The following is a 14,023-nucleotide window of genomic DNA, read 5'->3' as shown; positions in this document are numbered from 1 at the left end:
GGCCGAGCTTGTGTCAAAAGTGATGGATGGATAAATAAATAAATAAATAAATACAATGATGCATTAGTGGGTTTTTTTTCTATATTTTTGTTATGAACAGACATCTTGCTGGTTTGTGGAGTGTGACAAGTAAACGTAGACGGCGCCAGCTGTATTTTATGGTGGACTGCACTTTATTGCAGCATTTACCAACTTTTGAGCAAAGGCATACATTTCAATTTTCATGTCGGTGCGCAGTTAGAAAAGGGTGTTTGCGTCGTTGGGGGAGTGAACACAGCATACTTAATACCGGCGAATATAAAATCATTCCTTCTAAACTTAGCACAGTAGAGGCACACTACATATTATTCATCCTTTTTGTTGACTCCATATTTGTTTAATCGGTTCATAAAGATAGCAAAGCGATGGGACCAAGTTGTTTTGATAGTGTGTGATTTTGTTCTTTTTTTCGTTCCCAATATGCAAGTACTATGCAAGTTAGCAGGGACTTTTTTTTTTTAAGTTGTCTGTTTTATTTGTTTTAATTACTTTATATTAAAAGTAACATTTCCAATATGTCCCTTGGAATGGAATGACTGAATAATTACTGCAGTTGTATGGACTATAAGAGGTGGTGTGCAAACTCTAACCAATACTAGTTGTTCTTTAACTTGCTGACTGTGCATTTACAAGGCTGCACCACAAAAAAGGCAGCCATCATGGTGTCCAGATGACATAACGAGGAAGAACGCTTCTGGAATGCCCCCCGCCCCCTCGCTTTATAAAAAAAAAAAAAAAAAAACGGTTGACTTTTCGCCCAGCTGAAACGAAACCGAGCCGCGTGTTCACGTGTTTGTCTCATTTGCATCTCATTAACATATGTAAACCGGTTTAGCCTATCGAGCGATTCCCACTCGCTGCGAACAAGCCCATTCGTCAGTCGGGCCCTCCGCTTGGGCAAATGGGCGAGTCGGTTAGGCGCGGCCACGCCCCCGCAGACACGTTGTCTCGAGAGAAGCAACACGGGCTATTCGTTGGGTCGTAAGATCTCCGCATTCGCTCCGAGCACGTACGGCACGGCACGGCACGTCTGGCGCGTCTGCTCAGCTCCGCTCCGCTCCGGGTCCGAACACGCGCGACAATCACCCGTGCTGAACAAAGGAACAGGACCCGTCCGCTCCACAGTGGGAAGGTACGTGTCTACTTTATATTGCGCACACTTTTAAGAAAAAATATGTTCATGATTAACAAGTGAAAATCCGATAGTACAGAGGCATTCGGGCGCATAGCACACAAATGCCGGCCGGGTGTAGTTGGATTAATAACGGGACACGTGGTGTGCTGGTATGAATAGAATGATTTCTTTCATTGTGCGTTTTGGTGTGCTTTTCCGATTGTATAATCTCCCTTGTGCGCGTTGCCTAATTTACGCGTGCCATTGATGAGGAAGTCCATTGTGTCTGAACATCTGCTGATAGGACCTCATTGACTTTATTTGCTTTTTTTGGTGAGGAAAACGAGGTTGGACTGATTTGTTTTTCTTTATAACAATAATTATTTGTACGTTTTATGCGTTTAAAGTGGGGGGCATCTCAATTAGAGAGCCCCACCTACACAGGTGAATGCAGATATTGAATATAGTCTGAATGTAGAGATGAAATACTTCATTTTAGATATGTATTGGCTTTTACTGTATGATCCGTTTTAACACGTGCAATTTGCCACGTGTGTAAAGTGTGTGTGTTTTGTAACATCCAATAGAACCGATCCAAATGAAACTATACGTTCAGTCATGTGAAGTCTTATCTGCCCACATTGTGGTTCTTCCTAATTTATAGTACAGACATTGAGGATTATAGTGCAGCATTATTGGATTAAATGAGATTAAACTACGTAAGCGGTGGCAAACACGTTGACACAAGGGCATGTGTAAATCGCCGCACCCGCTCCCGTTACTCGGGGGTTATTAAATGTCTCTGTGCTCTCGGAAGGGAGCATTTTTCTGCTTTTATTTTGGCTCAACTTCAATATCAATTGATTTGTGTCTCTCTCTCTCTTGTCCATTGCAGCTGTTTGCCCTGTTGCGCAGCAACCTGGCCGCAGCTCAAACAATTTTCTCAGGTCATTTTACCGTTTTGTCTGCTCTTGCAGTCACCCCCACCCAACCAGGTTCTTGTGAGATAAGATCAGAGGGGACAAAGAACCAGGGATTCTTTTTTTCCCAACAAATTTCACAGGAAGTGAGAGACATGGCAGGCGCAAAAGCATTCGAGCCGAGCCCAAAATAATCCTGCATGTTTCACATGGTGAGAAATCTGTTAATTACCCGTTAGAGACAAACAGATCTCTCTTTTTTTTTGTCACCACATCTGAGGGTCACTTGTGTTAATGGGGTGGGAAGGGGTGCAGTTCTGATGTCTGGGCCACTGGTCACCATGGTGGCAGACCCCCCCCCCTCCTTGAAAAAACAAACCATGTTTATGAATGAGTGCAGAGTAAGCAAGCAGCTCGGAGGCCTGCTGACCAAAGCCGAATGTGTCAGAACACGCCGCTTTGTCCAGTGGTGATACTGGGATGTAACCGTGACAATGATTTGGAAAATTTGCGGCATGCATGGACGGAGGGACGGATGGACGGGACTGCTGTGAGGGCTTTTGGGCCATTGCCAGACTTGTCTTTGTGTTCACTGGCTCAGGTGTTAAGTCTGCTAAACAAACAGGTCATCACCATCTGCTCAAACTGCCTTTCTATTCATGCGAGGTGGAGATGTTGGATTGACTTTTCCAATTTGAGAGTTCACGTCCAACAATTTTGGGGTGATATTAATGAGGAACTCTCTTTTTTTAGGTCAGTGATGGTGAATGGTAGTTAAAATCTGCAGCCAAGGATGTCTGCGACAGATTCGGATAACTCCATCGACTGGCTCGCTAGCGACACGGAGGACAGCACCAGCGAGCACGAGTCGGAGAGGACTCGCAACCAGTCGGACTCTCCTTCCACCGACAGCCGCTGGAGCCAGGAGGCGTCCACAAGGGGGCGTCCTTCCAGCTGCATAGAAACATGGGGACGGAACGCCACTGAACTGTGTAAAACACAACAAGGCGAGAAGACCAAGCGACGCCACAGCTTCGCCGAGGATGAAGGAGGACAGATCATTTCCAGTCAGTCTGAGAAGGGGCGACTTTTCACCCGAAAGGTGAGCGCCTTCCGTGAATCACATCGGGCAAAACGGGGGCCCGTGCCCTCTGACCGGTATCAACTGCCTGACGTTTTTACAAGTCCCTCATGAATGACATGGTGCGCGGTGAAGACCCACCTCAACTAACCAGAGTCAGCAGACTTAGTCATCGTTTCTGCTATAAATCCTCTCCGCAAAACAAGGGGGCGGAGACACGGGGGCTGAGTCATGTCTCAAAACTGTTAACCGTTTAAAAGCCTCACTCGAATGAATTTATTCCACTATCAAAATAGTCGAGTTGGCCAAAGTACACACTGGAATAGTTCACGCTGGCCTTGCGTGTGTTTACATCCTGTTTTGCAAAAGCTCGACGGTTATGGCCACGCCCCCTCATCAACAGAATGACATCATATCATCGGAACACGGTGTTCCATTTATCCACAAGAACAGTAAACAAAGGAAAAATATGAAGAACATCCGTCATTGTGGCCTTCTCTTCCTGACGTGATTTATTAGATGCTTTTAGAGCTTTTAACAGCCTTACAATTGGCAGTGATGATTCTCGATTGAATTATTGACTGACCGCAGTGCGTCTACCTTTTTGCTACCGCTCCAGCTTGTTCCCTTTTTCCAAATATTCTATCATTTGATTGAAACACAAACCGCACCAAACTGCATTGTTTTGTATATGAAAGGCTAAAGGTAAATATGATCTTGTTTTTCAGTGCATGGAGCTGCAATGTTACATTCAGCCTCTGTCATCAATCTTGAATGGCCTTCGTTCAGGGAGATACCGAGAACGTAAGTCTCCTAATTTGTGTACTTTGTGCGCAAATAAAGACAAATGTATACATGTTTTAACAATACATAGCACATATGGGGCAAAATGGAGGGGGAGGGCATAACACATTTGAACTTTGAGCAATGTCAGACAAAGGCCATCGCTTTAAACGAGATGCCTGGGCAAAGTGAGAACATAGCGTTCCACATTTCTACATGGCGAGAAGCCACTCTTAATTATGGGTCTGATAAGCAGAGAACAGGGAAGGATGGCATCATGTTCAGACAGCCTGTTCACTTGTGATCCCAAAACCTTATGTGACCCCACACTAGCCGGCCACAGGGAGAGGAGGAGCTGGTTTTAATCACATAAACACACGGCCTGTTTTACATAAGGCATCTGTACTGCACACTTTCCTTTGTCCTGCCGTCAACTCTGCTCATGTATTACAACACTTTGCTTCTCCAGGACTCAGCAGTTTCCAAGAGAGTGTTGCCATGGACAGAATCCAAAGGATCCTGGGTGTTCTGCAAAATCCCTACTTAGGGTACGTGTCCATAACTACTTTTTATTGTTAAGAAAACTTTCTATAAGAATTTGGAGGGCACATGTGGGATTTGGAGGGGATTTGTGAAGTCAAAGGTCGCTTGGACCCGAGAGGCCACCTGGCTCACACTTTCTGTTCTCAAGCCAAAGGTGTGCGATGGGGTCAAGTTCTCCCTGTTCTCAGCCAAGCATGATCTTAAGGACATGGCGGGCCTTCTGTCTGCAGAATTGCTATGAATGAAAATCTGGATTGTGTGGGGAGGGATGCAAACATGGATGTGTTCTTATGAATAAGCTAGAACAGGTTTGAGAAAAAAAAAAAGAATTTGCAAATGCAGAACACCAAACAGCCCGGTGTTCACTGAACACATTGGCAGTCAAAAGAAATGTTGACCGATTTAAAAGCTGAATCCCAAGTACGAGTTAGCATTGCTCGACTTCTGGAAACTTCTAGAAATTGCGATTGCCATGCAGCCTTAAATCCAACATGGCTGGTACACATGGCACGCAGCGGGTAATAACCTTCACCCCTCCCTCCACTTTCAAGATAAATTTACTGCAGTGATTGCAGGGTCTCGCTGCAGTCGGGCATCTCGTTAAAAATGAATAAGGCTCCATGTGGGAGCGGCACTCTAGACTCGGCTTGATTAGATGCTATAATGGCGTGTGAGATCACCGCTTGTGAAAGCAAAGCGACTCTTTAATGCTGTTATTGTACGTGCGTACCACGGACTAGACTATTTGTTACCGACTGGTATCTGATAGTTTCCTTTTACGCACAAGTCTATCCAAAATCAGGCTTTACAAAGATAGCAATGTTCAGTTTTTGGCTTCAAAGAAAGGCATTTTTTTTGTTTTGATACTTATTTAGTTTCATAAGAGATACAGTAACCACAGTACATTCCTCTGGGAAATTGCCTATGTTGTGACTCAGTGCAACAAAGGACAAGACACACAATACATGTGACTCGGGGGGAAAGAGTCAAATGAAAAGCAGATATCTCGAAATAATTTGGGATTCTTTTTGTCTGAATAACAAAGCCAAGGAGAATTAAAAAGAACATAAAAAATAGATATAGATGCTTTTAGGCGGACAGCTACCAAATGTGTGAAAATAAAAGTATATGTGCATAAGGTGCATTTATGAAGATAAAGATAATTAAATGACGAGCTCTCGAAAAGGCATGTTTGCTACCAAATACAAAACGTACTACATTTCAAGACTCCGAAACAGCAGTCTGCAAACAATACATGTAATTCACTCTGACAGTCTAAGAATGAACCAGCGGCTTAATTTCCATACCGCGCGCAACGTGCTGCTACTTTGACATGAGCTTTAGCGAGCGCACGCTAATTGGTGCCTTTCGCGGCCAGCTGCCGCCGTCATCGCCGAGACAAAGAGTGGGTGTGGCAGCCTTCCCCGTGGAGCGTCGGGGCTGGAAGGTGGATCTAAATCCCCTCTTGCCCCCCTCCTGCCCTCGGCGGCGCTGCCAGCTGGCAGCTCCGACAGCCGCACAATGGCAGATAGGATCAAAGTGACTTTTGTAGCAGTCACTGTTCCAGATAATCTTTCACATGAATTTAACATGCCTTGAAAGGAGTAAGGAAAGAAGGTCCTGATCATATGACACTGGCTAATCCCTGCCCACCATCTGGTTTTGATGGGCTGGAAATTAAAGGGTCGCCACGTTCCGCCCGCCCGCCCGCCCCCGATGAGAAATGCGTCACCATTATTTACACGGTGACGCTGTTGGAAAGCGTCGCGGCTTTGGTGCTTTAAATTTAGAGGCTAGTGGAACTGTTGTACACGAGGCCACGTGTGAGAGCCAAACATGTGAGAAATGTACCGAGGAGAATTTTCCTCCCCACACATGGAGCGCAGGCTATTTTGTGAGAGCGTAATTGTTCACTTGCCTCTTTGAGAGTGCATATTTCCTGTGTGAGCTTAAAAGACAGATAAGATTTCACCGCGGAGGTTGGCGAGATTTACGGCTGATTACTCATAAATTACGATATAGTTTTTCTTATTCTGCTTTTTTTTTCCAGGGAGAAATACATCAGTATAATTCTGAAAATGGAACAAATGCTGAAGAGTTGGTTCCCCAACATAACCCCCCTCCACCAACTGGCTGTCACCCACGCAGAGGAAGCCGTTCCTACCAAGAAACCGAAGGTACAGTTCGGGTATTGCCAAAAAAAAAAAAGTTGCTTCATTTTAGAAAGCCTCGCTGTCAAGAACATGTGGTTGACAACACGAGGAAATGGGGATTAAAATTCTCGTATTACTCAATCACTGGTCTAAGACCGTTAAGGGAGGATTGGAAGCTATTTTTACAGACATACAGTATTACAGTCTCGTGTTCCTTGTGAACAATCACACAGGAGAAAAGGTAATTTTGAAGGTGTGTCCTGAAGTGAATATTAAAAGGTCAGAACATTCTGTGACTTTCTATTGCCAAGGTGTAACACGCCCTCATGTTTTTACATGGTGCCTCACTTCTCTTGGGTAACTACTACATTGATACATTATAACACTGGCGCAGCTAGAAATAAGCCTTGCTCGGTCAGGTAATTGACGTTTGGGTATTTTCAAAATTTTCCAGAATTTTTTTTCCCGCCCACATCCGTTTTTGAGGGGTCTAAATTTCATGGTTGTTTATCGAGTTCCCCCAAAATATGCCAAAATCTGTGTTCTGATTAAGAAAACAGAAGATAAAGGCCATGAGAATTTTTTTTGAGACCAGACATGCACATCATGTCTAGACAAAATATATGGGCAATATGACTCAGCACATTCTTTTCAATTCCTCTTACATAAAACCTGCTTGTGCAGAATCAATATGACACAATCTATATTATCCGACAAAACCACTGACTTGATGAAACTAAACTACATATTGGTCTTTTTTTTTTCTTTTCTCAACAGCTTTCCCCAGTGACGCCAAGTGCAGCAGCGAGCCCCGTCACCATCAGCGATACCCCGCTGGCCGCCAAACCTTTGCGAGTCACCGACCTCACACCTCCCGGCGCGTACTCGGCCAGCAACCTGAAATGGCTCCACACGTCTCCCATCTGCTCGGCAACAGCGGACCAAGGCCAGGGCGCACCCCGGCACGTGGCGTCCTCCAGAGACTTAACGCAGGACAGCGCCGTGTCCTCCAGCACAGATCGTTCGGCTAACACAGACCCTGTGCCCAGCGGGCCTCCGCCCGGTAAAATCAACGCGCCGTGTCTGGAGCGCCTCCTCAAGTCGACAGAAAGCATCATCGCCCGCAAGGAGACGTCGGCTTTGACGGACAGCAGCTGGTCTTAGTCCACATGGGGAAGGGGGGGGGGGGAAGGACTGCTTACCCTGCAGCAAAGCCTTGACTACTCTACCAGGGAGGCCAGTTTAGCTCGCTTCACCCATTCCAGCCTTCAGGGGAGACCTGAGCCTTCAAAAGGGACGTGACAAGTTTACTTTTTAGAGTGGAGGACAAACGTGTTGTACCATCTGAGGGAACGCGCACTCTGACACGACAAGTGTCTGCTGCCCATCGATCCCCTTCTCAATGACTTCGTGTTGTTTTGTCATTTGCACTCTTGGGTAGCGTTTTTGGAGGGTGGGGAGGAGAGCAATTTTACCCAAACTGGAACGGCGTGCCACTGTCGGTCGGTCTGACGGGTCCGTTTGATTGTTTGTGAAAGCGCCAACTTGCCTGCGAGGTGAACGAAGTCAGCAGCGATCTACATTCATGTTGTGCTGAAAATGTGACATTATTTTCTCTTTCTCATGACTCCGCTCTGTTAAGTTTATTTTTGTGACTGTTACTCATTTTCATACTTTGAAAATAAGTCTTTTTTTTTTTTGGTACAACTCTTCTACCTCAGCGGGCGCCACATCACAGTCGACGGGCGAGCGAAGGAATGTGAACGCGTCGCTCGCCCTCTCCGGACACCTCAGCGGATCAGCAGTGAATCCGCCGACAAAAAAAAAAAACTGAGCTCTGAAGCACGAGCCGCCCTGCTCGGTCGGGGACGTTCCCACCGCAGGGATCCTCTAGTGGTGCCATTGTAAGGAATGTCCACTTTGAGTCTCCCAGTAGAAGGCAAACAGTGCCTGTAATGTCAAGCTGTGCCTGCACGCATTGCGGTGTAATAAAGCGAGAGATGTGTCGGGATTTCCTGCTTCGAGGCTGGATTGTACAAATCAGGAATTGTCACTCTCCTGCCATTCATTCATTTTGGAAAGCGTAAATTATTCAGTTCTTGCCAACCCGTTTCTGTGGTGGAGTAGAACAATTCTTATGTTTTGCCACAGAACTCAGACAGTATCAGGGACAAGATTGTTCCCTGTGTAAGACCGACACATGTTGGCGATTTACTCTGAAAAGTGGCCTTTATAGTGTGAATTTTATACTTTCAAAATAAATGTGTATATATTTGTTCAATGCAAACTGATTGTTGTTTGTTTTTATTGGGTACCCCATATGAACATGCTGTACGAATAATTACATTTTAATAGCTAAAGCATTTTAAATTGGATTTTACTAACTTTACTAGTAATTTGCCAACTATTGTTACAGCTACAGTAAATGAAAATTGGAAAATCATACTTACAGTTGATCATTTGCCCCTAACATTGTGCTAAATATAAAAATCCTGGAAACCATTTTCAGTATGATGCAATGCAGTTTGGCACCACTACAAATAACAAGTCAATATATTCATAAAATAAAAGGATTAATAAAATTCTTGTATCACATTGGATAGTGTATCAATGGTTGACAATGCCTGCTGGTACCACATTTGAAACGGAATACTGCCCTCTATAGGCGAAAAGAGCACAATATTTAATGTCGTCTACAAATATCACAAAAAATTACATACCCAGTAAACAGATTGATAAGGTTTAGAGTCACATTGCAAGATAAAAAAATGATCCCAATTTCTTTGTCTTTCTTAGATGAGAAAGAGTGACAGGATACAAAAAAGTCTCTTACCCAGACTGCACTGCGCCCGCTACTGGTGAGACAGCCTCTGGGGGGGCGAGGCTAACGGTCTGGGGGCACATGCATGCGTCCAAGGACAGCTGGCACGGCTCTGCCTCGCAGACAGGAAGTGGTCCTGAATGATAGGAAGAGCTGCATCAACAAAAAAGGCACCTGTCTCACGGCACCATGGAACAGATCACGCCATTGTGCACTGGCCGACATGCTCCACCCATGACGTGCTCGAAAAACCGCAGAGAACAAAAGGCCATAGAACATAAATGTCACTTTAAAAGGACTTCAGTTGCATGTAAAGACAATTTATAGGGCTTCAAGTCTAAACAAAACACGGACACATTGAAGAAGAATGTTTCCTGGAGTGTCATTTTTCTGGGAAAAGCCACAAGGAACATATGCACGAGGTGAATCACGAAAGCTTTAACAATCCAGTCATCACATACTGCTTTTCATATTTTTTTTTCTGATGTGTCTCTGAGGAGGTAAAAAGGCAGCTCTTAAGTGTCCCTTTTGTTCAGCACATATCAAATTGCCGCGACGGAGAAATACAAAGAGCAAAGAAGAATGGTCGCTGGTTTCAAATGCAAAGCGCTGGACTTGGTTTGATCTCAAGCTGAGTGTGAAATGGTGGTGAGTCACAATTGAGTAGTCAGTATGTACTGCAGCTGCCTATTTCCATTTCCAATAGCTGCCACCTTGCAGCTTAATCGTGTCTTGCTTTCCGAGTGGCGTGCTAAACGGCTCCGGGCCGTTTGCAAATCCTTGCTTCGATATTGGTAAATCGGATAAAAGCTTTGCTTGCACGGGAGTTGATCAATAGCGAATCTTATTTATTATTTAGAAGTTTGCTGCACAGTATATCGGTGGCGGTAAATCAATATTGTCCCTCGGCGATATTGCTGTGGGAATATTCGTCATCACGTTGATACGGGGTGCATTTACATTAGACCGGCACGCATTGTTATTCACTGCGGATCTTACATAGGAATATGTTTGGATTCAAAGACGTGAGCGAGTGCAGGGGAACGTTTGCATTTAGCGCAACTTCATCAGCGAGCAACCAGCTTGAGTGGGCCTGTGACGTAATGACCCCGGCGGCGAGGACAGAATAGCTCCTGTTACATGAGCGGCATCAGACCACAGAGTCACGCTTGACTGGAAGGCATGTCATTTCATTTCACCGCGGGGCCGTCACAATGCTACAAAAGGAGCCGACCGACTCGGTGGGACCTGGCTCAAATATTTACAGCCGCCAGCCCAAAAATGGAGCGGGGAGATCATGTTATGCCCCAAACTGTCTTGTTGGGAGCTCGAGCAGTTTTTTTTTTTTATGCTAAAAGTATTTTTAAGTTGAAAATGAAACATGCACATTCTATATTAATCACGATTTATATTATAACTGGAGGCCTTGGGGCTAAAGCTGTCTAGAAGATTAGTTATAGAGCCTTTTGAAGACTTGTTGGAACCAATGTTCTACACAACACAACTTGGTCAGTCAATCATATCACATCAAGAACCTCAGAGAAAATATTACCACCAATTACACACAGGCCGTATTAATCAAATAACTGAAGGATTAAAAAAAAGGCTATAGTGACATATCAAGAGCACGGCACCTAAATATGGCCCGACTTCATTAAAGCTCATTACCAAAAATAGGGCGGCAGCCTGCTCGCGTAGAGGTATGAATAATGGAAGCGACCTCCAGGAGCTAATTTTCCACAGAGTGATGATCATGTTCAAGTATGCCTAATGATCACACAGATAAAGTGAGAGGGCGCTATACATGATTAATGACGCCACAGGTCTGGGGAGCGGCGCACGGCCTCCGCTGTCAAATCATCTTACGAGCCGCTCGGACACAATAAGACGGTTGACATTTTGCGCACCGTAACGTTCCTTATTGGATGGAATTCCCAAGAGGTTACCCGATAGGTGAGACAAGCATACATGATGTATTCATGTGACACTTGAGTCTATTTGGAGAGAGGACTTGTTGGATGAAAGAGATAAAGCTTCTTGTTTATGGCTAATCCACTGCAGTAGTTTTTCACAGTTTTCCAATTTTCAGTTTATCCTTGACATCCTGTTAAATTGCGTAGAATCCCACCCTGGTCTTGTCATATTCCCCCAAAAATATTATATTTGTCCCAAATGTCCAATTAGTATGACAAGGACATATTTTAGTCCAGGTTGATTAATTAATGACAATCCTATATGCGTGTGAAAAGTTCATAAATGAGAAAATTGAATGTGATAATACTAATCCGTTTTATGCTGCTGTTGTGAGAGCGTTTACAAATAAAGTTGATGAATTATTTCTCAAAAAACTTCAACGAACATATTTTGCTGTTTTACATATAGACCACTAGGTGGAGCTATTGTCAAACGGCAAAAAAGTGAATCGAGTGACTGTGCAAGATAACTCAACATTTTGCACAATATTGAATCTCAGAAATAGTGATGTTTTCACATTGAATTAATCACAGTAAATGAAAAAATTAAATCTCTTTACTGTGCCTATCATTTTTGCCTGCAACTAAAAATTACAAGGGTGTGACCCAAATGCATTTTTAATTGAACAAACTCATGTACACAACACTGCTAAGCTCATAGACAAAGCAGTGACACATGACAAGATGATTCATACGCAACATACAGTATAGTGTTTCGCCTTATTTGTCCGTGTGAACGCACCAGTCAGTGTATCATTTCGCCATAAAGCCTCTGGAATCCCCTCATCCCGAAAAGCTATTGGGGTAAACCAGAGCATTGATCCCAGCATGCCAGCTGCGAGTCTGTGACATGACTGGAAAGCCCATCGCTTCACTCTCGAGCAATGATCACTCTTACAATGCCGTCGTCTCGTGTATCAGTGAGGCATGGCTTAAATATTTACAGCCTCGAGATAGCCTGAATGCATATATACGAGCTGAGCCAAATGCTTTCTCTTATCTCAGCGCATGCCAGTAAGTGCACGGCCGTACTTTGTTAACAAGGCCTTGAGGGATATGAAGTCAGCGGCGCGAGCTTGTGAGTTATAGCTGTGATAACTTTTTATTGGAAGAAGCAATGAGTTTCCACCGCATTTGTTGCTGGTCATGGCAGGGCTGCAAATGGTCAAACATTCACACACGTCCACACTGTGACACCTATGAACTATTTGGAGTTTTCATTTAACCCGAGGATGTTCTGGGAGGACGTCAGACAAAACCCTTGAAAGCATGGGGAGGTCATGAAAACTCCCCAAAGGAAGACCTGTCGACTGAAAAGTAGATGTGCTAAAAGCCCTGCCCATCCTAGCTCACGTAAAACAATACAGGGGGAAATGATTCATTGAAGACAATTCTGAAGAAATGATTTGTCAGGTCACAGCAGTTAAAAGTCTTCAACAACATTGTTCAAGAATTTTATTTCAATGGGTTCCCATTAAAAGTGACACAATTATATTTATGACCCCCAAAATAATAGGGAAAGTCAACTTACCTATGTTGTTGTCTCTGTGTATTTGTTGTTCAAAGTAACCAGGTAAACTTTCAAACTTGGGGATTGAAAAGGATTTCCAAATGTAGACGAGGAACATACAGGAACATAAAGAAAAAAATGTTAGCCATTTTTAGAAACATATTGACAGATACGTTTGTGCAGTATATGCTATCAAGCTCACGCCACAGCCAAACGTGTAAAGTAAAATAAAAATATAAAAAAATATATTGTTGAATTCAAGAATAAGTATCGTGAATTAGCAAAACACCGTGGCTTAATAGCTAGCTAGCTAGCTAGCGAGCTGTGCTGACTTTATGTTGAAGGTGTTCCGCCCAGACAGACCCGTTTTACACTTCGAGCGATATTTAGTCGTTTTTGTGACGTTTCTATCCAATAAACATTTAATTTCATTCAATGTTACATAATACATAATACACACCTCTATGACAGCTGGAATACTTTCTCCTTCCTCCTCTAATTAAGGTGTGTATCCTTAAAATGTTTCCCCATTTCCTGTTCCATGCCAGCTGGTTTCCTTTTAACCACACCCAAACAGAGGTCCTATTTTCTTTTTCTTATTTTTCTTATCTTTTTTCAACCCATTTATTAAAAAATAATGCCAATGGCCCTTATAAATACAAATCTCAAAGATTATATTTTTCAGTTATAGGTTCATTTATCGAGATTTACCTGGCCACGTGATACATTCAAAACATGTTTAACCTCAATTAAAGCGAGCTAGAATAAAAAGTCATTTCCATGTTAAAATTAACTAAATTCATTAAAACAAAGAAAAGGCCTAATATAGTGATCTGTACCTCATTTTGTTTGCCTTCAACATTGTCCAGAGCTTCTCCATGCATTCTTTTGTCTGCATGTGAGAATGACCACTTGTGTTTATAGTCTAATTTAAATTACCAAAGCTAAACACCCTCTCGGCCGCCATTGCTTCACCCATGAAAGATGGACAGATGTGATGATTTAAATGTCAAATTCAAGTTGAACATTGTGTCATTCCTCGTACAAATGTGATAAGGAATTTTGGCCCCGAGCAACTGGATGTGG

General features: G+C 43.6%; 2 protein-coding genes across 4 annotated transcripts in view; one reads left to right on the top strand and one right to left on the bottom strand.

The window, feature by feature from the left end:
• Positions 1 to 13,462, bottom strand: part of ca12 (carbonic anhydrase 12) — a 48,664-nt gene extending 35,202 nt beyond the window's left edge. For both annotated transcript variants that reach the window (XM_088378932.1, XM_088378933.1), the window contains exons 1-3: positions 13,398 to 13,462; positions 12,959 to 13,013; positions 9,467 to 9,590 (exon numbers count right to left, since the gene is read on the bottom strand). The gene's annotated coding sequence lies outside the window, so the exon portion shown is untranslated. The remainder of the gene's footprint in view (positions 1 to 9,466; positions 9,591 to 12,958; positions 13,014 to 13,397) is intronic.
• Positions 999 to 8,920, top strand: ciartb (circadian associated repressor of transcription b). 2 transcript variants are annotated; one of them, XM_088379398.1, is made up of 7 exons: positions 999 to 1,171; positions 2,049 to 2,285; positions 2,827 to 3,175; positions 3,883 to 3,958; positions 4,407 to 4,485; positions 6,531 to 6,657; positions 7,411 to 8,920. In XM_088379398.1, exons 3-7 carry the CDS (start codon positions 2,867 to 2,869, stop codon positions 7,795 to 7,797), a joined length of 978 nt encoding a protein of 325 aa, XP_088235524.1. In that variant the 5' UTR covers positions 999 to 1,171; positions 2,049 to 2,285; positions 2,827 to 2,866; the 3' UTR covers positions 7,798 to 8,920. The 2 variants fall into 2 exon arrangements, with proteins under 2 accessions (XP_088235524.1, XP_088235523.1); XM_088379397.1 differs by lacking the exon at positions 2,049 to 2,285 and having other exon boundaries at positions 1,001 to 1,171.
• Positions 13,463 to 14,023: the final 561 nt, after the last annotated feature.

The sequence above is a fragment of the Syngnathus floridae genome, chromosome 6, assembly GCF_059516105.1.
Source record: "Syngnathus floridae isolate MCC-2025c chromosome 6, RoL_Sflo_1.0, whole genome shotgun sequence".
NCBI lineage: Eukaryota > Metazoa > Chordata > Actinopteri > Syngnathiformes > Syngnathidae > Syngnathus > Syngnathus floridae.
Note: the sequence above shows the minus strand (reverse complement) of the source record. Positions and strands in the feature narration are given on the sequence as shown.